General features: G+C 45.1%; 1 protein-coding gene across 3 annotated transcripts in view; it reads right to left on the reverse strand.

Annotated features, from left to right (window-relative positions):
- The window catches only part of LOC150020796 (NACHT, LRR and PYD domains-containing protein 1a-like), a 38,677-nt gene extending 28,991 nt beyond the window's left edge, over positions 1-9,686 (reverse strand). For 2 of the 3 annotated variants that reach the window (XM_090273333.1, XM_090273325.1), the window contains exons 1-3: positions 9,532-9,686; positions 590-626; positions 144-175 (exon numbers count right to left, since the gene is read on the reverse strand). In XM_090273333.1, coding sequence (XP_090129459.1) covers positions 144-175; positions 590-624 — 67 coding nt within the window. In that variant the 5' untranslated portion in view covers positions 625-626; positions 9,532-9,686. The remainder of the gene's footprint in view (positions 1-143; positions 176-589; positions 627-9,531) is intronic. The other variant, XM_090273341.1, reaches the window with a different exon arrangement.
- Positions 9,687-23,545: the final 13,859 nt, after the last annotated feature.

The following is a 23,545-nucleotide window of genomic DNA, read 5'->3' on the forward strand; positions in this document are numbered from 1 at the left end:
ATTTTAACACATTCCACAAGTTAGTGAATGCATGAATGTAACAAAGCAATTGCAACCAATAGGTTAAATGAATGAAGAAATCATTTTCTAAAACTGCAAATGTTTCATAGTTTTTCAATAACACTGACTTAAGAGTACCATACCTTTTTCTCCTGAAGAGGTAATGTGATCATCACTAGACAAGAAAAGAAAAACAGTTTTAGAAACTGATACTCATTTTATACATGATAATTAGGAAAACCTTCAAAGTAATCATTGTATTCTGTTTCTCCATAAATGCTGTGGACGAAAGAAATCCTCTCCACCCCTCAGTTCTCTTCCTGCCCCTCTCAGTCTCCGCGGCCTGACTCCAAACCGCACAGACACAGGAAGCTCACCAAGCGTGCCCTTGAACTCCGTGTCCTGGTACAGCCCCAGGAGCCACCAGCACACAATCACAATCCCAGGTCCGCGCCCAGCCATCGGCCTTCCTTGGTCCTGTCTCTTGTAACACAATCCTAATTGCCCATCCTGCCCCGGCCTCCAGCCCCTCTACCTGGCTTCCACGGAGAGCCTCTCCGGGGTCCCCCTCCTCTCCCGGGCTACTTACTCTGCTTCTCCGGCCTCTCCCCTCAGCATCAGCATGCCTGAGAAATGAAGGGGTCAGAGAGCTCCCGTTTAACTGAGAGGTCCCTCCCCTGGCCCACCGTCCACCCTCACCACTCACTGCCTGGACCTTCCCTGCCCTTTAGTCTCAGAGAAGAACTCGCTCCCTTCTCTCCTAGACTCCAAGCATCTGGCTTCTGCTCTCCCATGTGACCGAAACTCCTCTAGCTAGAGCCACCGATGACTCCTGCCCAGCAGACCCAATGCGCTTGTGACCTCCTTCTCTCACGCAGGCTCCTCCACGGCTTCCACCCATCTGCTCCCGCCTCCCATCACAAGGCCTGGTCCTTCTCCTACATCCATGGGCTCCAGCCTCCTGGGGGCCTGACGTGACCCAGAATCACACCGTGCAGCCTCCTCATATTGCTCCTCGCTGCCCCAGTGTTCACCTTCGCGCCAAGGCTTCAGATCCCCGATCTCTACCTCCTTCTTAGGCCTCTTCTCCAAGTTCCAGGTGCCTGGGACCTGGGGGTCCCTGAGCCTCTTCCTGCACACCTCTCATATCCGTCCCCTCCTCAACACACTGTTCCTGCCTCAGTTCAAGCTCTCTCTCTCCTTTTCCCTCTCCCCTCCCACTGGCTCTCACCTGCTTGGCTGAGTATAATTTCCTCCTAATTATCGTACCTGCCCGCATTCTCTCTCGGCTCATCCTTCATGTGACCATTGGCACGGTATAATCACAGCTGTACTTATACCCTTCGGTGGCTTCTCACTGCTTCCTGGCTAAAGCCTCAGTGCCTTGGCCCAGCATGCAAGGACCTCCCTTGTCCCTCCCAACCTGCTCCCTCAGAGGGAAAGATCTTTCGTGTCCCAAACACACCCTGTATATCACACTCACACACACAGACACACACACACTCTACTCTATGCAAAGCCTCCCAGGGTCACTGCCTGGAGCCTTACAGGTCCTGCACCCCAACACTGGGTGCTCCATGGACATGTACTATGATGTTGGGGTACCCTCTGGAGTTGTGTGTGCACATAAGTGACAGCCCTGCCCTCCCCCGTTGATGCCCAAACCTCAATGCATCCTTTAAGAACAACATTTCTCTCACAAGATGTGGTCTGAGGACCATTAGAACTCGATTATCGGATGCCCACTAAAAATAGTTTTTCTGGGCCTACTGAATCAGAATCTTTGATGAATAAATGAAAAGGCAGGAAGAAAACAACAATGGTATTATCTGCACTTAATGGGTGTTGAAAATCTCTATTTTCTCATTTTAATCATCTCAGTAAGCCTATCAAGGCTATTACAAATGCAGAGACTGAAGCTCAGAGAGGTTAATTAAGTTCCTCAAGGTCATACAGCTAATAAACTGAAGAAGGATGAACTTGACTCTAAGCCATTATGACTTCAAAGTCCACATGCTTGCCTGATACCACTTCCCTCATTCCCCACCACTTCACCCCCGAATCCCAATTTCTTCCTCAGTTTAGTAAAAGTAAATGAAGAAGACATCAGAAGTCGCAGACAAAGTGCTCACTCTTTCCTTTCTTCACCTACGTTGGTAGGAAACCCCCAGATTTTGCAAGCCTCCTTGACTCAAAATATTATACTGGTAAACTTCCCCAGTATACGGTATTTCCCAAGTTTCATGATTTTAGGAAATATATATATTCTCATTTTCAGACTTAAACCCTTGTTTTTTAATCCTAAACTCCTATTCAAAAAGCCAGAGGGGGTCAGTGAACCTGAAATTGGGAAATGCTTCAAAACTAAGAAAAAGGCTGAAATTGGTTCCCAGTGAAATGCATAAAAGAACAAACCAACCATTACATCTGGCCTCATACCTTTCATAATGCAGTTACAGGCCTTTCAATTTTAGAATAATTATGAGAACATGGATTGAGAGTCAGCCATTCTTATTTTACAAAATATGTCTGCTTAAAACTCATTTGTGTCCTCAATGACAAAAGAGCATTTTTCTCTCAACTGGCAGTTGCATTAATCCCCTTTCTACAGCTGCTTATCTCTATTTCCAGACATGTATACATCTGCTTAGATATTAGACCTTCTGCTAAAACCCAGAAACCTCTGTATAAAACCTGTACTTTCTCCATGAAGTAGACGACAGTAAGTGGTGTACAAAACAATATTGGTGAGGCTGCGAGGGAGACGGCCAGCTCTCAGCTCAAAACACCTGACGGTTTAGGGGGATGGGCTCAGACCCCATGAAGAGGAGCCTACCTGCAAGGTGGCCTCCCTGCCCGCCTGCACAGTCAGGTGGAGGACGCAGACCCTGCAGGACCCACAGGGCCTTTGCGACTCCATGGATGCTGGTTCCCCACGCTCTCTGCCTTTCTGCTTTTGTTATGAGGATTGTTACAGGGAAAAACCACAGCAACCCTGGGAAGATAGCACCCATTCCAAATGCTCACAGTGTAATTGAGGGACTAGAGATCAGTAGGGAAGGCACACAGACACTTACTTAACAGCACTTAAAACGCCTTAATTTTGATCAGGACCCAATCACTATTACTAGGTATAACTTCATGCCTGTCAGCTTCCAGACCCCACCTTACTGTACCGTTCCTTTAGTAGAAGTGGGAACCCTGAACCCTGGCATAGTAAAGTCTCTGAGCTACCACCATAGGATTTAAAGAACGAGCTTAAGACTTCAAGGGGGGCGGGGGGGGGTTATATTAAATGAGGGTATTTACTGCATGTTTGTTCAAAAAATGTGGATTATATTAAAATAGGTGCAAATGAGCAAAACAAAAAAATCATGGTTGGAATCAAGTCATGGCTGCAGCGAAATGAAAACTAGAGCAAAACCAGAACCTCACATGGACACAGTGTGTTAGCGCTTCCAAACCCACAGGGTGCACCAGCTCCTCCCAGCAACTGCCAGGAATGCAGGGCCAGCACCCCACCCCACGTGCAGATGAGGACACCGAATCTCAGAGCTGTTAAATCCGTTGGCCAAACCCACACGAGCTGGGGAAGCAGGGAGCTGGAGCTAGACTTCAGAAATTCTGATCTCTGGGGGACCTTTTTCTCCCATCTCAGCACCCCCACTTAGCTTTGTGCAGCCTAGACAGGTTGGTATTAGGCGTCAGAATGAGTTCACTCAAATCTGGCTCAATAAGTAACGATTGCCCAGTTAAAGATTTATAACAATGCTTAAAGAAAAAACAAAACCATAATATGATCATAGCCAGTATTTATTTAACGTTTACTATGTGCCTGAAACTAGGCCAAGGACTTGGCTTGTATCAATTAGCTCATCACAATAACCTCCCTAGTAAACCAGTACTATCCCCATTTTACAGAGGGGGAAATAAGACCCCAAAACCTTGGGGAATGTATCCACAAATGCTGGTCTATCTGATTGCTATGCCCAAGCTTCTGCCAGAACGTTTTAAATGAGCAAAATACTTAGCAGTCTCTCCTCCTAAGGCTCCTGCTCCCTGTGAAGGTAATTCTCAACTATAGTTACATTACTGTAACTAACATAGTTATCAAGCATAATTAAACCATATGCCCCAGAAAAGAAACGAACACAGGCACATAACTAACTACAATGCCAATTAAACTATGATGCTAAGGCCATCTTGCATTCTTAGAGTGCAACCATACCCGAAACAGGATCCTGTTAGAAAAAGCTGAAACCTACCAGGATGTAGTTAATTTTACAGAGGGGGAGATGGGACTCTAGGAGAGGTCAAGTGAATAAATACCCAAGATCACATCACAAGTTATAAGCAGAGACAATCTTACAACTTATCTCAGCCTCTTGGTTTAAGTTATCAGTTCATTCATTTAACAAGCATGTATGGCTTGTGTGCAAGGAACCAGTGAACAAAGCAACTTGGTGTGTGCCTTCAAGAAAACGACAGAGAAAAACATCAGCCTGATGGGGAATATTCTTCCTGTATCTGAAACAGAAAGTGCTTTGAGAGAGGACAAGAAAACTAGGTTAAGACTGAGGAATTAGGGAGAGGAAGTGACATTTAAGCTGAGCCACAGAGGACAAGCAGGAATAGTACAGAGGAAGACTTGCTGGGGGTGGGGGTGGGGAGACAGGAGTGGGATCCTGTCTGAGTCAGGAAGACGCTAAGCAAGATCCAGGAACAGGCCCTGGCTGGTGTGGCTCAGTGGATTCAGAGCAGGCCTGTGAACCAAAGGGTTGCCAGTTCGATTCCTAGTCAGGGCACATGCCTGGGTTGCAGGCCAAGTCCCTAGTTGAGGGCACATGAGAGGCAACCACACACCACTGTTTCTCTCCCCCTCTCTCTCTCCCTTCCCATCTCTCTAAAAATAAAATCTTTAAAAAAAATTTTAGAAAAAACAAGATTCAGGAACAGGAGGAAAGCAAGAGTGCTCAGGGGGAGAGAAGCAGGAAATGAGGGGGAACAGGGAAGTGGAAAAACCCTTCCTGTGTGACCAAACTGGTGTCAACCCTCAACCCTCCAGTCTGCTGGGTCCTCTCCAGGAGCAACTGCAACTTGAGAGCAGAGGAGGAAGTCAGTAGCACAGGGTCCCAGAACCTGCTATCTCCCACACCATGCATGGAGACACCCGGGGACTGCCTGACCCTGTGCGACCCCCTGCAGGTTCAGACAGTGCCTGGGTGAGTCTCAAAGGCCCAAGCATTTCCCTGAAGAAAACCTCACTCTCCCAGGCCCCATATGCCAGCCTACCTGCTCAAGAAGTTATAGACTAGATGAGAAATTCCTCTCAGGAGGCTAGGTAACTTGAAAGTATACGTCAGGGACACAGCCCTCATTCAGAATCAAGCTCTGAAAGCCAACAACAAGGCCACCTCTATTCTGGCCAGGACAGAAGGGCTTCCTCATTGCTGAACCTCTGGGACCAGGCCCTGGGGTGGATCAGGGACCCCACAAGGGGATGGTTGGGGGCAGGAGGGGCAGGTTGGAGAGATGTAGGAGCCCTGAGCTCCCAGCCAACGATCCCCTTAGGGGACACTTCCCAAGCCAGGCTGGTTTCCCATCATCACCCAGTTTTTTCCTAAGTACCTCAAAGATCATCACTTCCCATCAACTCACCCATGATAGAAGCCATTCTATGGCTTTTTTCTTCTACAGCTGGTTCTGTGAACAACAGCAGAGCTTTTTATTTAAATTGTTGTTCTATTACACTGTCCCAATCCTCACTTTGCTCTCCCCTGCTCCGCCCACCCCCACTCCCACACTCAATCCCCACCATGTTGTCCCTGTCTATGGGTCATTTATACATGTTCCTTGACTATATCCTTCCCCTTCTTTCAGCCCTTCTCCCCCTCCCCACTCCCCTCTGGTCACTGTCAGTCTGTTCCTTGTTTCCACACCTCTGGTTCTATTTATAAGCATGGCTTTTGATGCTTCTGAAGGTACTTAGCTCTGGCAAAAATGGGAAATCCACAGGGCTGGCTCTCCGGGCTGGCTCCTCCAACTACTCCTCTTCCTCCCTTTTTAAGTCAAACAAGGTAAAACTGGTAGCTCTTTGGGTATGAAAAGGCTAAAGGACTCATTGTATCATTATTTGTGAAAGGCAAAAAGCTGGAAACTACCATGCTCATCGAGAATAGAATGAATAAAACGTGATAGTCATATAATGGAATACTGTAGGCCATGAGCACAGAAGAACTGCTACACACAACCAGGTGTATCACTCCCACACACACAATGTTGTACAAAAGAAGCCAGATGCAAAGGGGTATACACTGTGTGATTCTATATTGATAAAGCTCACAAGCAAGCAAGCAAAACTAGTATCTGGTTATTTTAGGCGTGAAGGTTGTGACAGTAAAAGGAGTATGAGGGGAGCTTCTAGGGCACCATGTTCTATTTTTCAGCCTGGGTTGTAAACTTAAGATGTTCATGTTTTCTGTATGATTGTGTACACACACACACACACACACACACACACGAAGGGTTTTCAGCATCTTGGGAATGGAAAAGGATTTAGGGCTTTAGCTTTATGGACCATGGTTCTGAAAGGAGAATGCCCCTGGACAGTTGCTGGGCAAGGTGAAAGGCTGATTGCATTGGGAATGTGGCCTAAGGGCAGCAGTGGGTCAGCAGGAATTAGGAGGGGTAGTTGTAGGCTTAGTCCCTTCTTCCTTCCTGTAACTGTCCATGAGATCTCTGCATAACATACTCCAAAAGCAAGTGGGGCCAGGAAGGAAAAGGGCTGAAACTAGGCTGCCAGGGAAGAGGGAGGCAGCAGGAACATTACCAGCAGTGAGAGGAAAAGGAGGAGAGGAAGAGGAGGAGGAAGCAGGAAGAGGAAAAATTCCTAAGTGCCCAGGGTGGGCAAGGAGCACTCTCACCTGGGCAGGGGCTGCCTGGGCAGGGTTCGGGGGATGCAGAATTCCTATCCAGCCCAGTAGAAGGGATCCCTTCTCTACTCTCCTCCTTGAGCCAACATTTGATATACAACTGAATTAAGTTTTAGTTTTATTGCACTGCTGTGCTTCGTATGTGTGCATGCACACGTGTGTGGGTGTGCGCATGCAGCCAAGGACTACACATCCCCAGCATGCAACACATTGTTTGGCATATAGTTTGCATTGAAAAGAAGTTCATTGTACAAATACATGACCGGATATGGTAGGAAGTTAGATATAAGGTAGAGTCTCTAGTCCTCAATACTTAAGAAATCTGTAATAACAGCTTAACTGCCAAAAAAATGTGGGAATGGCTAATTAGGGTGGTATATTGTACAACTACCAAAAATTATAAGCAACAGCCCTGGCTGGTATGGCTCAGTGGACTAAGTGCCGGCCTGAGAACTAAAGGGTCATGGATTCAATTTCCCATTAGGGCACATGCCTGGGTTGCAGGCCAGGTCCCCACTTGGGGGCATCCAAGAGGCAATCAATCAATGTATCTCTCTCACACTGATGTTTCTCTCCCTCTTTCTCCCTCCTTCCCTCTCCTTCTAAAAATAAATAAAATCTTAAAAAAAACAAACAAGCAACAGTAGCAAACATCTGGAGAGTGCTTTACAGTTATGGCACATTAGCAACAATCTCCCTGAAAAGGCCAAAAGATGAGAGGGTGAACTAACAAGTTTTGATGCAAACGGGTGGGAAGGGTCCGCCTCTTAAGAGCAATAATAGGAAGAGCTGGTAATTCCCTGGAGCGTTTGGTTAGCTCTGTTTGTGTAAATAGCTGTGCTAATTTCACATACTGTATTTCAATTTACACTTCCTCTCTCTATCATTTTATAAGGAAAAACTTTAGAGAAGTTCTCTAACAATAGTTCACAAGCCTTGCTGTTGAGTGACACCTCTCAGAAGTGTGTTTGGTATACAAAGTAAACTCAGTTCATGTTCCCGTGTGGTTTTATTCAAGCTAACATCAAGAAGGAAAAAAAAAAAAAAAAAAGACAACTTATAGGCTGTCCTCCTGATTGCAACAGTTTTAAAGAAAGGACAAGAAAAATAAATAAATAAAACTTCTTTCACCCTGAGAGAAGCTGGGCCAAATGTTTAATGATCTACGAAAAACTCAAGTGTGGACACTGTTAACTTTGGCAGTCTCTTCTTCCTCTAGCTGTTCCTATAGAAACTTTGTTTTGCAGCTTGTGACTCCCAAAAGTAAATTCTCTGCAGACTGAATCTTTGCTGAGCGTTTCTGCACTGCTTTGGGCCGACTTCCTGCAAGCAATTGCTGCAAGGGGAGGATTACTGAAAGGGTATTATCTTTCACAAACCACCCATCACTGTCACGTGTCTTTGGCTGAAACACTACTTCCAATGGTAAAATAAAAGCCTGCTTTTGCGGATGACAGTGGGTAACTCCGGAAGACGGGACAGCCCACAACACTGTTAGAGCTTCTCCAAAATAGTTCTTAATAAACATTCCCATGTAAAAAGCTGCTTTTAAAGATCTGTGGGGCACTGATGACAGAGGCACTTTTACAGTAATAGCAGAAATCCTTCGAGCAAAAAGTTTAGTGCCACTTGGGGGGTGAGGGGCTGACGGGGGGGTGGTACCCGACGAACGGGCAAAGGGGGGCGTTAAAGGAACTAATCCGACCCTCTGCTCAAACTATTTAAAAGTCGGTGACCAAAGTGCCAACGGTGTTCAAAAAAAAAAAAAAAAAAAACGAGCACCTGGGGTCCCACGTCCTTCTCCAGATAAAGAGGGCGCAAGGACTACGGAGATCTGAATCCCAATAGCTGCGGGAAGATGAAGACGACGGAAGCTGCGCCTCCGGGAAGGGAGTCACCCGCAAAGGCGGGAAGGGCTTGAGTCCACCAAGGAGAGCAAAGGAGACCCTGTACTGCGACCCTCCCCCACTAGCCCCGCCCCGTCCCGCCCCACTTCACCTCACCTCACCCCACCTCGGCCCGCCCCACCCCACCCCACCCCACTCACCTCGCTCCCGCCCGCCCCAGGAGGCGAACAAATTGCGCTCACCTGCGGCCTTCGCCGCGCGGCCGGGTAGCAGGCGTGGGGAAAGCCGCGGCTGCAGGGGCTGCAGCGCCGCCTGTAGGCCCCGCCTCCGGGCCGGGACTGCCGGGCCTCCTGAGCTGCGCGCCGCCGCCTCCCGCGCGGGCACCTGCGCGCGACCCCGGAGCCGCCTACCCTACCCAGGTGCGACCGCTGACCCCTGGGCCGCGGATATGGGGTCGTAGCCGGGCAGGGGACGCATCACCTCCCCATGCTCTGACCCCACGCGGGGCAGGTGCCGCCGTCGAAGGGCTCTTTGTTTGAGCGCCCGGAGCGGGGATGCCGGAGCGGCAGTGGGGCCCCTGGCCCCGCACGGCCAAGGGCAGGGGCAGAACCCGGGGACGGGGTGCTACAGAGAGGCAAAGCTTATTCGGCACGCGGCGATATTAGGCCCAGCCGCATCCCCCACCCCCACCCCGCTCTGCCTTTTCTTTCCGACCACCTCCCGGCGCCCCCCAGCCCTGCGGCTGCGCTCACCTGCTCTCTGGGGCCACTGCACCGCGGCTCATGGTCGCTCGGCCGCCGGGAGGGAGCACCACGCACGCCCGGGGTTCGGCACTCGGCTCGCTCGGCAAGGCTGCAGGAGGGGCTCGCGTGCCGAGGGCTGCCCTGCGCAACCTAGGCGGCCGACGCTGCCGGGGGTGGGAGGGAGGAGGGCAAGCGAGAGGCTAGCGAGAGCTGCCGGGGGAGGGGACTGGGCGGGAGGGGCTGGGCGCGCATCTGCAGCCGCAGCCTGAGGCGGCCCCGGCTCCCGTAACGGAAACGCAAGCTCGCCGGCGGACCGCGCGTGCACGGGCACACTGCCGCAGCTGCTGGTCCGAACCCTCGCCCGGTGGGAACTCGGCTTGGTGACACTAATGCCGAGGCTTCTAGTGAAGGAGAAAGAAAGCTCGTGCCATTCTGGAGGGGACAGAGAGCTCACGTCACAGTGATTGGAGTTGGATACGCCTGTGTCTGGGGATTTTTACTGAGGGTCACGAAGTGCCCCCCCTCCCCCCGCGCAAAGAGGTTCCCAGCTTCGCTTCTTAGGATCTGTAAACCCCTTGAAATTCTATGCCACATTTTGTATCTAAATACGAATGTCTAGAACGTAGCCTTCATTGGATTAGAGTTGTGTGACCCCCACCCACATCCTAAACTGTAAGGATGGATGGATTAAACCAATGGTTCTCAAACTTTGCTGCAAATTAAATCACCCAGGGAATTCTTTTTTATTTTTATTTTTAATTGGGATTCCTGGAATGTTAGACCAATATAATCTGCAGGTGACATCAATGTGCAGAAAAGTGCCTGAACCTCTGCTTAGATTCTTCGTGACTCCCACTGTGCACTGTTTTTCACCCAATTTTTCGGCATGATTGCTTGTCTGTGGAGGGCCACCCTGCTCTCTCTGGAGAGCCATGTCTGCATGGGTTTGTGGGGAGCCAGGCTAGCCATATCCCTCACTCAAGGGAACTTTGGCTTCCAGGTGAGCCTGAGTTCCAACCCCAGCTCTGCCCTTTCCTAGTTATGGAAATTTGAGTAACTAATTTAACTTTTCTCAACTTCAGCGTCCTTGCCCCCCCCCAAAAAAATGGTGTGTCCTAGAAACTAGTATTTTAAAATTAGAGATATAATTGACATATAACATAGTTTCTCTTGTACAATATAATGACTCCGTATATATATTGTGAAATGATCACCACAATGAGTCTAGTTAACATCCATCACCACAGTTACAATTTTTCTTTCCTTGTAATGAGAACTTTTTAAGATCTCTACTGGTATGGCTCAGTGGATTGAGTACCAGCCTGTGAACTAGAGGGTCACGGTTTAATTTGCAGTCAGGGCACATGCCTGGGTTGTGGCCAGGTCCCCAGTTGGGGGCACATGAGAGGCAACCACACCGTGATGTTTCTCTCCCTCTCTTTCTCTCTCCATTCCCCTCTCTCTAAAAATAAATAAATAACCTTAAAACAAACAAAATCTGTTAGCAACTTTCAAATATACAATACAGTGTTATTAACTCTAAGGAACCGTATATTTCTTATAAGCTCCCCAGGTAGCCCAATGCAAGCACCTGTTGCAGACCCTGGTTTGGGATCTACTGGCCCTGTCTCCCTTTCCCTCCCTCCCATTTGCTTCTCAACCAATTTTGGGGCATGGTTCACCTACTCCCCATTCTCCAGTGAGCTTACAGCTGTTAGACTGAGGTACCCTTTTCCATATGCCACTGACTCACTTGACCGTTCTCTCCTTCCTGAGTTCGCCTTTGGCTTCTAGGAGGCCTGCCTGGTATGACAAGCAACTAAGACCCACAAAGAACCGAGACTCTTGGTCTAACAGCCTATAAGAACTAAAACCTCCAAACAACCATATAAGTGAACTTGGAATTGGATCCTTCAGGCCCAGGTGAGTCTTGGTAGACTTCAGCCTTGGTGCACAGCTTGGCTGCAATCTCATAGAAGACCTTGAGGGGCAAACACCCAACTAAGCCACTTCCAGATTCCTGGCACACACAAACTATGAAATAATAAATGTCTGTTGTTTTAAGCTGCTAAATTTGAGGATGATTTGTTATGCAACAATAAATAAATATACAAACAGGAAACAAGATGCTGTAGTTAGTGCAATGGAATCACATCATTTGTACTCTTGTGTAAATTCTACCATACTGTGCAAAAGAGGAAGAGAAAGCAATTTGCACAGGGTCTCCAATTCTGCCTGCTCTTACAGTGAAACAAGACGAGGCGATGAAAGAGGTGGATCTGGTTTCATCCGTCGTTCTCTGTGCCAGTCCTGGGCATCTCCCATTGAAGAGGGAGTCCTGATGCTGTCTGTGTAGCTCATACTTTTAAATATCCAACACAAATACAAAGCAGGAAGAATGAGGCTCATTCACTGACTGGGGTTCTACGTATAGTGTGGTCAAAATGACCCTTGAGATTTCTTAGCTCATCAGGACCTGAGCACAGGGCTCCCCCAGACCTAGGCCGGGGCTTCAGAGAGCTCCACCAGGGCCCTTCACCAGCCACACCTCCCACAAGGGGAGGAGTCAGTGAGGCCCAAGGTATGTGCCCTTCCAGAGCCTGTGTCCCCCAGCACCCCACTTTTAGATCAAACTCAGGAATGAGGGACCCCAACTTCTCTGTCCAATTGGTCCTGAGCCCATCTCCAGAGCCTGCATAGGCCTTTCCCCAGGTTCAACTTTCCAAGGTTGGAACATACCACTGCAGTGTACACACCAGGCCAAGGTGAGACAAGGGGCAGCTGTTTAAAGGGATGTGGACGGAGCTTGTACATGGTACCTGAGTGGTCCACACGTGTTCTTAGGAATACCTGTTGGTGGAGCCGTTGCCTGGATTTGTGTGCTGTGGTGGTGGTTTAATCCTTTCCCTGATGACTCATCTCAGTTGGGCATGTCCCTTCCAGATCATTTTCTGTGAGTTTTTCTATATTATAGAAAACATTGTTTCTGTGTGTGTTTGCCTCAAAAATGATGTGATATATCCCTGGCCAGGTAGCTCAGTTGGTTGGAACATCATCTATACACCAAAAAGCTTGTGTGTTTGATCCCTGGTCAGGGCACATACCTAGGTTGCAGGTTCAATCCCTGGTGGGGACCCATGCAGGAGGGAACTGATCAATGTTTCTCTCTCTCCCTCTCTTTTTTTCTCTCTCTCTCTCTCTCTCTTCCCTTCCTCTCTCTAAAATCAATAAACATGTCTTTGGGTGAGGATTTTAAAAGTCTTTATGATATATGCACTAATTTTCAAGAAGTCAACATTAAGAAGTTCTTTGGATGCTGATATTAGTCAGTGGAAATACTTAATTATGTACTCAAGCAACTCTTCGTTTTCTTCCTAAAGACCTTTTGATATACTGTACTGTCTGGTTCTGAGCTACCTTGGAACTTGCAGTGTTTGTTTTCTAGAACAAGGGCATTCAAATTTTTTGTTTACAGTACTTGTCAAGGCATGCTAGGGCTTACTCTGCATCTGCTTCTCTAACTGATGAAACGTGTGGTCCTCCAGCTTCTGCTGAGAAAGGACCATGTGGCCCCCGGTCTGCTGTCAGTAGAGCTCACCATGGTATACATTTATTACAGCAAAGCACACCACCACTGACAGCCGAGACCTTTGCTCAGAACTGACAGACTCCCAGCATTGACATGAAATCATTTATCTAGAAAAATCTTTCTGTAGTTGTAATGGACTGAATACTGTCCCTCCAAAATTCTTATGTTGACACTCTAACCCCTGCTGTGACGGGATTAGAGGTGGGGCCTTTGGGAGGTGATTAGATTTTACAGGAGGTCAGGTTGGGGCCCCCAAAAAGTGACTAGTGTCCTTATAAGAAAAGAGCAAGATACCAGAACTCCCTCCCCATCACATGAGGAAATAATGAGAAGACAGCAGCCGTCTGCGAGTAAGGAAGAGGGTCTTCACCAAGAATGGCATCTGCCAGCAAGCCCCTGGATCTCCCACCCTGCAGAACTGTGAGGAATAATTGTTGATTAGACCACCCAGGTGATGTATTTTGTTATGGCTACCCAAGGTGACTTAGATGCTAGTATTTAGGCTTTTGTTGTTGACAAATGTTACTGTGTCTGGAGGACTACTCTGCTTCTGTCTTACTTAGCTTGAATTTATCTCTGCTTCATTTACTACAAGAGACAGGGAGTGTACGAGAAATGGATTCCAGGAAAGTAAATTTAGCCAGGAAGTTATCATTCCAGTCTCCTACAGCCCTTACACCTCCATTGTAATCATGGATCAACAGCATTAGGATCACCTGGGAGCTTGTTAGAAATGCAAACTCACAGGCACACCTGGACCTACTTGGTCCCAATCTACATTTTAACAACCTCCTGGGCATTTGTACCTTATAATTTGGGAAGCACTGGTTTGAAAGATAACTGGTGGTTCACAGATTCTCCAGGAGGGCCAGAAAGCCAGGTCTGGGACGATGGTGTGTGGGACAAGAGCGGGATCACTGCATACAGGGCCTCAGTAAGGACCTCAGCCTGCAGCTTTGGGCAGCGGACTTTGCCACTAGAGCCACGTGGGCCCAGCCCCTCCATTTCTCTTGCTTCCAATCCAGGGCATGAGGTAGACGCCAGAGGTTGCTGGGGCTCATGTCATAGCCCCCCATTCCCCACCCCAGTTTAGGGGAGGCCAGGAAAGGAATTAGCATTTCCAGTTTAATAAGTTTAAGCAATGAGAGGAGGGAGGTGCCTCCAAAGGGGTAAGGGAGTGTTCAAAACAGGCAAGAGCTGGGCTCAGCTGCTGGGTGGTCGGAGAAGGACAGACCTCTCCCACCTCTTCACCTCTTCTCTGCAGATTTCATTCATGCACTCCCGTTACAGATTGGTTGTTCTCTCCTCTGTATGGCCCGCAGCCTGCTTTATGAATTGATTGGGGCGCTGCCCACACTGCTGTCACGTCTCTGCTGGATTCATTCTCTCCACATTGCATGAGCTCCTCCAGGGCAGGGGTGCCCATACAGAGCGGGCACTCAGCAAACCTGCCTTTCTCCCCTCCCTACATCTCTGTCTCCAGCTTTAAAAAATATATATGTATTAAAAAAAATGACAGACTTCCACTCCCTTCCTACTTCTTTCTGGAAGACTGCCGGAGTCCAGCTCTGCCATTTGCTGCCCATTCTTACCTCTAACAAGTTCATGAACATCTCACAGCCTCTGTTTCTTCATCTTTAATGTTGTTTTAAATGGTGGTTTCTATTTACACAGAGCTTTACTGTTTGCAAAGCATTTCCTTGCATACATATGTTTTCATTTATCACAGGACAGCTCTGTGTGATAGAGAAAATAGTGTTATCTCCCTCTAACAGTCTGGCAAAGAGACGCACAAAGTGACTTGCCTGAGAGTGCTGAGACCACACATTTTCAAGCTCCTCATACTGTAACCCTGTCACCACAGTCAAATGAGCTCATTCATGTGCAAGTAAATTGAAAACTGTAATGTGTTATTCCAATAAAAGGCAGTCCTTATTACTCTAGTAACACTCCTGAAATACGCCTCTAACTGAATTGCCCTGACAAGTACTATAAACAAAAGAAAAATTGAATGCCCTTGTTCTAGAAAGCAATTCTGTCATCCCAGAATCTGCAATCCCCCTTCTCTCCTTGTGGTATGGTAAACCTATTACCAGGAAAAGTTAATAATTAACATCATCAGTGGTGAGGTACATATTAATGAGGAGTGCCACAGAAATCCAGGTAGAAGGAACTGATCAAACTAAAATTATTTCCTTGTTCAGAGACTTCTGCAGAAAGTAACCAAGCAAATCTTAAATGTTTCTTTTGAACTATTTTGAAGAACTAAAATGACAACCATTTCAATTATTTGTTATTTATCTTCATACTTTATGTGTTCTACAAGGTCCTATCCAGTTACAGGAGGTTAAAAGGCAGGTAGGACCAGGACAGTGATAAGACCCAGAATTCAGGTCTGCTGTTCTCCAAAGTCAATGTTTACTTTGGATTTCTGAAATAATAAGTCTTTTCTATTTTTTTTCTTCAGAAAGACATAATAGTTTTCTCTGTTTCTCGTTTTAACAGTAGGTCACGCCCTATGGTTCTTTTTATCATCTGTTATGAATTCCACTAACTCTAGTTTTCTTTTTGTTATTGATGTTACATCAAGTGAAAGACTTTTCAACAGGGTTTTTAATTGGGTGAGGTCTTAATTGTCAAATGTCTTTGGCAAAGCCTGCACAAGGAAGTAAGTTCTCAGCTAAAGCAGTGGAAAAAGGATTATTACACTCTTTTTACTTTATAAAGTCTCTGCTCTGCAAATATCTGATGATAAATATTATCACCATCCATCTAAATTGAAATATATTTATTTATATTCATTTATTTGCCTTTGTGGGTAAAAGGATCCTTTTCTATTTTTAGTATTATGTCTTGGTCATAACAGCCAAAGGACTATTCTAAGCATTTTGAAGATATTATTTTAAATCCTCTTTGGTACTATCAACAGTATTATCAACATTATACATTTGATTAATTATAAACATAAAAATAATAATTTTTACTGCTTTTTACAATGCAATTGGCAAGAGTGCTAAGCTCTTTCACTATTGCTTGGTCCTCCACCTGCCTTATGAGGCAATTACTGTTATCCTTCCCAATTTACAGATAAGGAAACAGGGGGGATGGGGAGAGGGTGTCTATGTAAAATAACTTTGTATGGTGATCTGATCATCAGTTCCTAACTGGGCAGGTCGTGGGAAATCATGCCCCAAGCATTTGACTCCTTTACTAAAAGTCTTCTATTTGCCATAAGCAAACCCTGTCCATTGTTTTTGTGCATCTCGGTTAACATGTCCTTGAAATGTCCCTTTCAGATCCCTTCTGGTGTTGAGTCATATGAGTTCTTATATATTTTGGAGCTCAAACCCTTGTCTAAGGTATCATTGGCAAGTATGTTTTCCCAAGTTGGTTCCCCTTTCATCTTGCTGATATTTTCTTTAGTCATGCAGAAGCTTTTTAGTTTGATGTAGTCCTATTTGTTTATTCTTTCCTTCATTTCCCTTGCCCTAGGAGGTATATCGGCAAAAATATTGCTGTGTGATGATAGCTATTTTGAGAGGTGTAAGCTGATTTCTCATTGTGGATTTAATTTACATTTCTCTATTGATTAGTGATGTTGAGCATCTTTTCATGTCTATTGGCCACCTCTATGTTCTCTTTGGAAAAATGTCTCTTCAGGTCTTCTGCCTATTTTTAATTGGATTATTTATTGTTGTTTTTTTGGTGTATGGGTTCTTTATACAAAATGGATATTATTCTTTATCAAAATATCTTCTTCCATTTAGTAAGTTGTTTTTTATTTGTTTGTTTTGTTGATGATTTCCTTTGTTGTACAAGAACTTTTTAATTTCAATATTGGAAACCCAAGATGGCAGCAGGGTAGGTGGAAGCGACACTCACCTCCTCCTGAGACCAAACTGGAATTACAACTAAATTATAGAACAATCTTTCCGAATAACCAACTGAAGACTAGCTCAAGAGAAGTCTTATAATCAAGAATTTACATAAGAAGCCATATCAAGACTGGTAGGAAGGGAGGAGACTCAAAAAGGGCTGACCCTGCTCCCACAGGTAACATTAATTGAAACTGCCTCTGTGACTGAAGGACAAAAAATAATCTGAAAACTGATATATGCATAATATCTTGGGTGATGTTGGAGAAACACTCCAATAAGGAAGCCAGTGCCCAGAAGAGCTTTGTAATAAAATGAAAATGGTTTATTTAAGAACATGCTACTGGAGGAATACAAGGTTTTGATCATAATCATGAGCAGATAGCTTCATTTCCTCTCACCTCCATCTTAGGACCTGCCAGATCTGACTGACACATGGGTGGTGTCTTATGAACTGCTCTGGAATGACAAACGGTCAGTCCGTTCTGACATGGACAGGCAGCATCCTGTTTGGAAGGCTGCTCACTGTGACCAATCAATGGGAAAGCTCTAACTGAAGAAGGTGAGAACAAATCGGCTCAGTGGGCTGAATTGTATCTGTTTTCCTTGCAGTGATGGAGGAATTGAACAATAATCAGAGCCCCGAAGTCAGGTGTATTCTGACTCTTGGACAGTGGTCAATAGCTTTGCCATATGGTCAGGCAGAAAGTCAATGGAAAATGGGTTATTAAGGGCCATTTTCTTATTATGAATGGCCCTATGGGAATCACTATGTGAACTTAAGGGGTGCATTAAGTAGGATATGTCAATGTGCATCCGAAGAACATCTGTCCTAGACCGGAATGTGATTGAAACCAGTAAGGCATAGCTGGGAGCACTCACTTAAGGTGTTCAACTGGTCCATGAAACGAGTAGATCTGGGGGAGCTGCAGCCATGCAGAAATGGGCTAATCGTGGACATGTTCCTCTTGTACCTTCAGAGGCACAAAATGCTGGCAAAAAAAAGATAGAGACAGCAGATGGGTGTGGGGCAGATTGCCAGGGAGAAGACCCCCATGCAGGGTTGGCATGTAGCTTATATGGGGCTGCTGCCAGTAGCACTAGGAGGCTATAAATGGGTCCTGACAGAAACGGACACTTACTTTGGACAGGGCTTTGCATGATCACTGGTAATGCAAATGCTCAAAACACTGTGAAAGGACTTCAGAAGAAGATTCTGTAACTAATTTGGACCACTGAGTTACATTTATTCAGAGTAAGAAACATGCTTTATAGTCCATAGTGTCTAAGAGTGGACAAGAGGACATCACATCAAATGGACATATCATGTCACTTATCAACCTCAGAGCAGTGGTTTGATAGATACTTGGCAGGGGCAATTGAAACATTTACCACCTAAAACTGGGGGAGATAAAGGCATGAAGACCTGCACATATCATGAGTGTGTGCTCACACTGAACACAGAGAGGCCCAAGGAGGGCCCCACTCAATAGATTCCTCTGCTTTTCTGAAGGGTGGGGGTTGTGGGAGAAGGAGTCGGGGGAATGCTAGTGTTACTATACAATTATTTCCCTTGTCATCTCAGCTTTCTTTTTCCTAACTGATGCAGTGGCTCTGGGATCAGGGCTGCAACTCTGGGTCCTGGAAGGAGGATAAAGCAGGGATGATCCCTAAGCAAGAAATTCTAACTATAGCTTTAAATCTTCATGTCAGAATTCCTAAGGACCTAACGGGTTGCATGTGCCTTTACTTCATCTGGCAAAATCAAGTGAATGTGGCTGTCCTGCCTAGCAGTCAAGATAGCCCACTAGTTCTGTACCTGTGTAGCCCTACTACACAGGAAGGGGACTGAGAGGCACTTGTAGGCTGACATTACTACCAGCAACCTAGCCCAGCACAGTGACTGAACCTACCATTCCTTCAAAAGGTAGAAAAGTTTGGGTAAAAATCAATGACAAATGGAGAGGAGAAATAGTCCCTGAGGGTAAAGGAATGAATAAATGAATTATGCAAGAGAAGAAATCCAATTACATGCCTCTAGAGAGGCTCAGAGCAACAGAAAGATATTGTCTCTTATATAAGAAGCCTGAAGGGGTAAACTTATATGTTTGCCAAAACCACTTCTGCTTTTGGAATCTGACAAGGTCAAGTGGAAATCTGCAAACTTTAGTGGCAGTGCTCTGGGAGACATTTTAATCATATGACATAATAATGAACTAAACCAATTGTTAATGACAGTGTGGAATGTTCCAGTATCTTTTGTCTCTTATTTTTCGGATTACATCTACTATAAAGGATATCATTAAGTTAGAAATTTATGGAAAATACTTTCTACTGTGCTCTCAGACCATGTAGTGTACAGCTTCTGGCCAACTGATTACCATGTAGCAATAAACTTTAATGATCAAATGCTTATAAAAGTCTCCAGTTATAATCGCCAAAATACAACAGAGGCATGCCCAGTATGTCACAGTGTACACAATTACACATTCCCCTTGTTTGTGTGGATGTAGGGCTATTAAACAGAATAGGTAAAGGCAAAGAGTTTCTGACGGGAATAAAATAGTATTATGCGGTAGAGTGCCTCTGGAGAATGGCCCCACCCTGAGATGAAGAGGCTATGCGAGGCCTGATGGTGTACTCAGACTCAACTATGTGTAGGTGTGACTACCACTCATCTCACCGTAGAATGGGGGATACAACAAAATGTATCCTGATTGCACCTAGGCCATTGGTACACCATCACAACAGCGTGCGTGGTGGATTCAATAACACTGACCCACAAAACGGAAAAGGGCCTTAGGGGACATGGGTACCAACCAGTTCATTCATGCATCATGGGACAAGCTGCATGTGCTTTTAATGAGGAGCAGTATTCAGAGGAGGACAATAGTTTTCTTATTACTAGCATGAAATGTGCCTTAAGTCATCCACATCAGTGACAACAGTCATCCAAGTCACTGATAAAGACATTTTAATAGAATGTCCAAGGCAACTTCAGAATAAAAATCCCACTTTCTGTTGGGCAAGTAGCCAAACAAATGTACCCCATAAATTTATAAAACCAGTATCCAGTTAAACTTATTTATTGCTTTTAGGTTCTGTGTCAAGAACATTCTTATAAATTCTAAAACATATTTGATTTTCTAAGGGTCACAGCTTTAGGTCAGAAACATTGAAGTTCCACATGAATCAGACAAGATTTCTTTCATCAAAGTTTAACTCCAACTCCCAAAGTACTCTTTCATGGGCCTACGAGTCTGAAAGGTTCATTTCAAACTAGGTTCAGATGCCTGTGCCTGCAGGCCTGGATTTCAGAAGACCCCAATCAACCTTGCCCCCCTTTTCCCTGAAGCTGCTACTTAAACTACAGAGTTGCATTGGGTTGGGAGGAGGACAGAAAGCTTTCGAACCATAAAGCAAATGGTAAACAATGAAATATTGATGGTGCCCAAAAGAACCTAAGGGCATCACCCAGGCTTACATTACTCAGAAGCTCTGTGGGTTTTAGGAAGTTGCTCAGCCACATGTTTAAGGATAATGAAACACGACTGCACTGCACAGACTCAACTATGAGGGACACTAAGTCTTTCAAATAATAAAAAAATAACTAAATTCTGGGTTTTAAAATAAGTATTGTCACTTTCATCTTTTAGGACCCATATGTAGGTAAATTGAAGAAATGTATATATTCGAAAGTAAGTGCCTAAAAAAAAATCCAAACGCAGAGCTATACAAAGCCTCCAATGTGTTATCATTGTTTAGAAGCTCATCAGCTTCTGACAAAAGAAAGGAAAAAAAAAAGATAGATTTGAAACTTTTGGAAAGCATACTTTGAAAGAACTTTAAAATACATTCTTTGGGAATTTTAAGTAGCTGGGTTGAGAATAAAACATTGTCACATTTAGCTTCTGGTAGAGGAGACTTGAAAAGTATTATTATTTCTTTAGGAAGTTGAAAGCCAAATAATTTGGGGCAATTGCTTGAACATCTGGAAAGCCCAACTCTTTCGTTATTTGGGTCTAATCTCAGAGAGATGCAAACGTGCATTGGAGAGCTGCCTCAATTTTTCCGCTGTTTGTGTAGCCATGCTTCGGCAGACAGAACAAGTCACGGGCAAAAACGAAAGTAGTTTGATTTATTGCAGTGGGTGGAGGGCTTATGGATTTTTCTTTTCTTTTCTTCTAATTTATGTTAATGTTGCTACTATTACCATGATTTCACAACCACATTTCACAAATGTTTCCTGCATGATGTTTCCTCTAGAGCCAAGAAGATCTGACGTTGTACAAAAACAGTTGTGGAGAAAGAAGGTTCTTGCCCAAATTTTGTGGATTTCCCCTAGAGACCAAAATAAGAGCGCAGCATTTCTGAGGGATCTTGGAATAAAAATAAGGACTCTCAGCAAAACCCAAGCACCTTATAACTTTATAAACAAGTAACAAATAAAAGGAACAGATAAACCATTTTATCTCAAATCTAGCTGTACATGGAATAACCTATAGAATTTGTAAAATACAGCTGTTCAGATTCCTAGGCATTGTGGCTCAGTAGCTCTGGGGAAGGAACCAAACACCTGTACAGTATTCCCTCATTTATAGCAGGTACTGCGTTCTAGACCACCCCCCTACAACAGGTGAAAATCCGCAAAGCGGATGAAATGAAAACCTTACATTTATTTAGTATTTATATATATATTAAGGCTTTATAAACCCTTCCCACACACTTACAAACCATTCCCAGTCCCTTATTAACCTTTCCCACTCCCTTATCAAACTTTCCACACTTTTATAAACACTACTTATGTTCTTAAACATATTCTACACTCTTAAATCTATGTAACTTTAACAACATACATATACAGTATTGCAAAACCCCACAGTATAGCGAAAAATCCACGATAAATAATTAAATATAATATTTTTTAAAATCCCACGATACAGTGAGGCCACGATAAGTGAACCGCAATATAGAGAGGGACTACTGTATTTGTCAGATCTCTGAAGTTTGTAATAAGGAATGAGAACTTCTGTACAGGACAGAATAGATACATTCCCAAAGCAGGGTGCAGCAGTTAACTTTTCATTTTATATCTAAATATGTTTTGACATTTTTTTAGTATGTGAATATTGTTAGATTTCAGGGGGTCAGCAGCCAAATGTTGAACAAGATGGCTTATTGAGGATGTGACAGGGTGGGCTGGGATCTTAGAGTCAGCCGCCAGCCGCCAGGGTAGGGTGCAGTGAGTTTTAAGAAATTCCGAGGCTCGGAATGCAGAAACAGCACAGGCTAGCCTAAGTTGCCCCTTTATACAGCCAGCAGGTTGGCAATTGGCCCAGTTGCAACCTCCTGATAGCCGCCTGCGTTTAGGGCAGCTGGGGCGGTGGGGGGGGGGGGGCGCGGGAGGCAGGGAGCTGCCTCATGGCGGGCTTTTGTTTGGAATGGCGGGCTTCAAAATGGCAGGCTTCTTCCTCACAGATATATTATTATAAAACAGTTTAATTTACAATCATATATACATATGACTGGCAATCTTTTACACACTGAAATTTGTTCTTGCTACATGTCCCACAAATACCTCCCCTCTCTGCTCCTCCCAGAACAGCTCTGTCCCTTTGACATCCAAATGCAATATCCCTTGGGACACTGGTCCTCAAACCAAACCATACATCAGAATCACCTGAGAATATATAGGTTGCCTGGTCCCACACCAGTAAGGTTTAATTCAGAACATCCAGGATGGCATCACGAATCTGCATTTTTTAAAGGCTCCCCGGGTGGGTTCTACCAGGACAAATTAAGCACCTCCCTATCAATTGCTGACACCATGGAGTCTGGGGAGGCGGGACAGATTTGGCCACAGTCGGTCAGAGGGAGGAAAAGGCCTGCTGGAGGCCACTGTGAGTCCTGTGGGCGGCACAGAGAGGAAAGGACACCACAGACCAACTCTCCCACCTCGCACACATCTTTTACCCTTCCCCAGACTCTCAAGTTATGAAATACAGTAAACTCAGTTGCCTTGCAACAGCTTTGGTCTTTGGGACTCTTTTCAAATAAATAATGTATGCAGAGGCTAGGACATTAAAATGAGAAGCAGAGCCAGTGCTCTGGTTTCCCAGCCCCAGCGGTGCCTACTGAAAGCCTGAAGGATGCTCTGTGGAGGCCACTTGCTCACTAAAAGCCCCCCCAAAACTCCTCGTTTTTATTTCTGGATCCTCTTCTGAGTGCGCTGGGACAGATCATTCATTCAGGACCTCAGTCTTTTTCTGACAAATCAACAAGAATGTTTTTGAAAAAACTTTGATGATACGCCCCTAAATGAAAGTTTCTAGAAATTGGAAAACTTTGTTAAAAATAGTGGAATCAGTTCTAAACACTATTGGGGTAGAATAAGATATGATAAGTCTAGAATAAAAATAAATTAGGAAAAGTCCATGGTAGTTTTTCAAAATCTCAGAGAACCTGTGCAAGTTGGGTATGAATGATTTTTAATTATTTAAAGAGCAACTGAAGCTGTTCACAATCCTAATAAGCTATAAACATGCCACAAGATAGTATC

Source organism: Furipterus horrens, unplaced genomic scaffold, assembly GCF_987537825.1.
Source record: "Furipterus horrens unplaced genomic scaffold, mFurHor1.1.pri manual_scaffold_1, whole genome shotgun sequence".
Lineage (NCBI taxonomy): Eukaryota > Metazoa > Chordata > Mammalia > Chiroptera > Furipteridae > Furipterus > Furipterus horrens.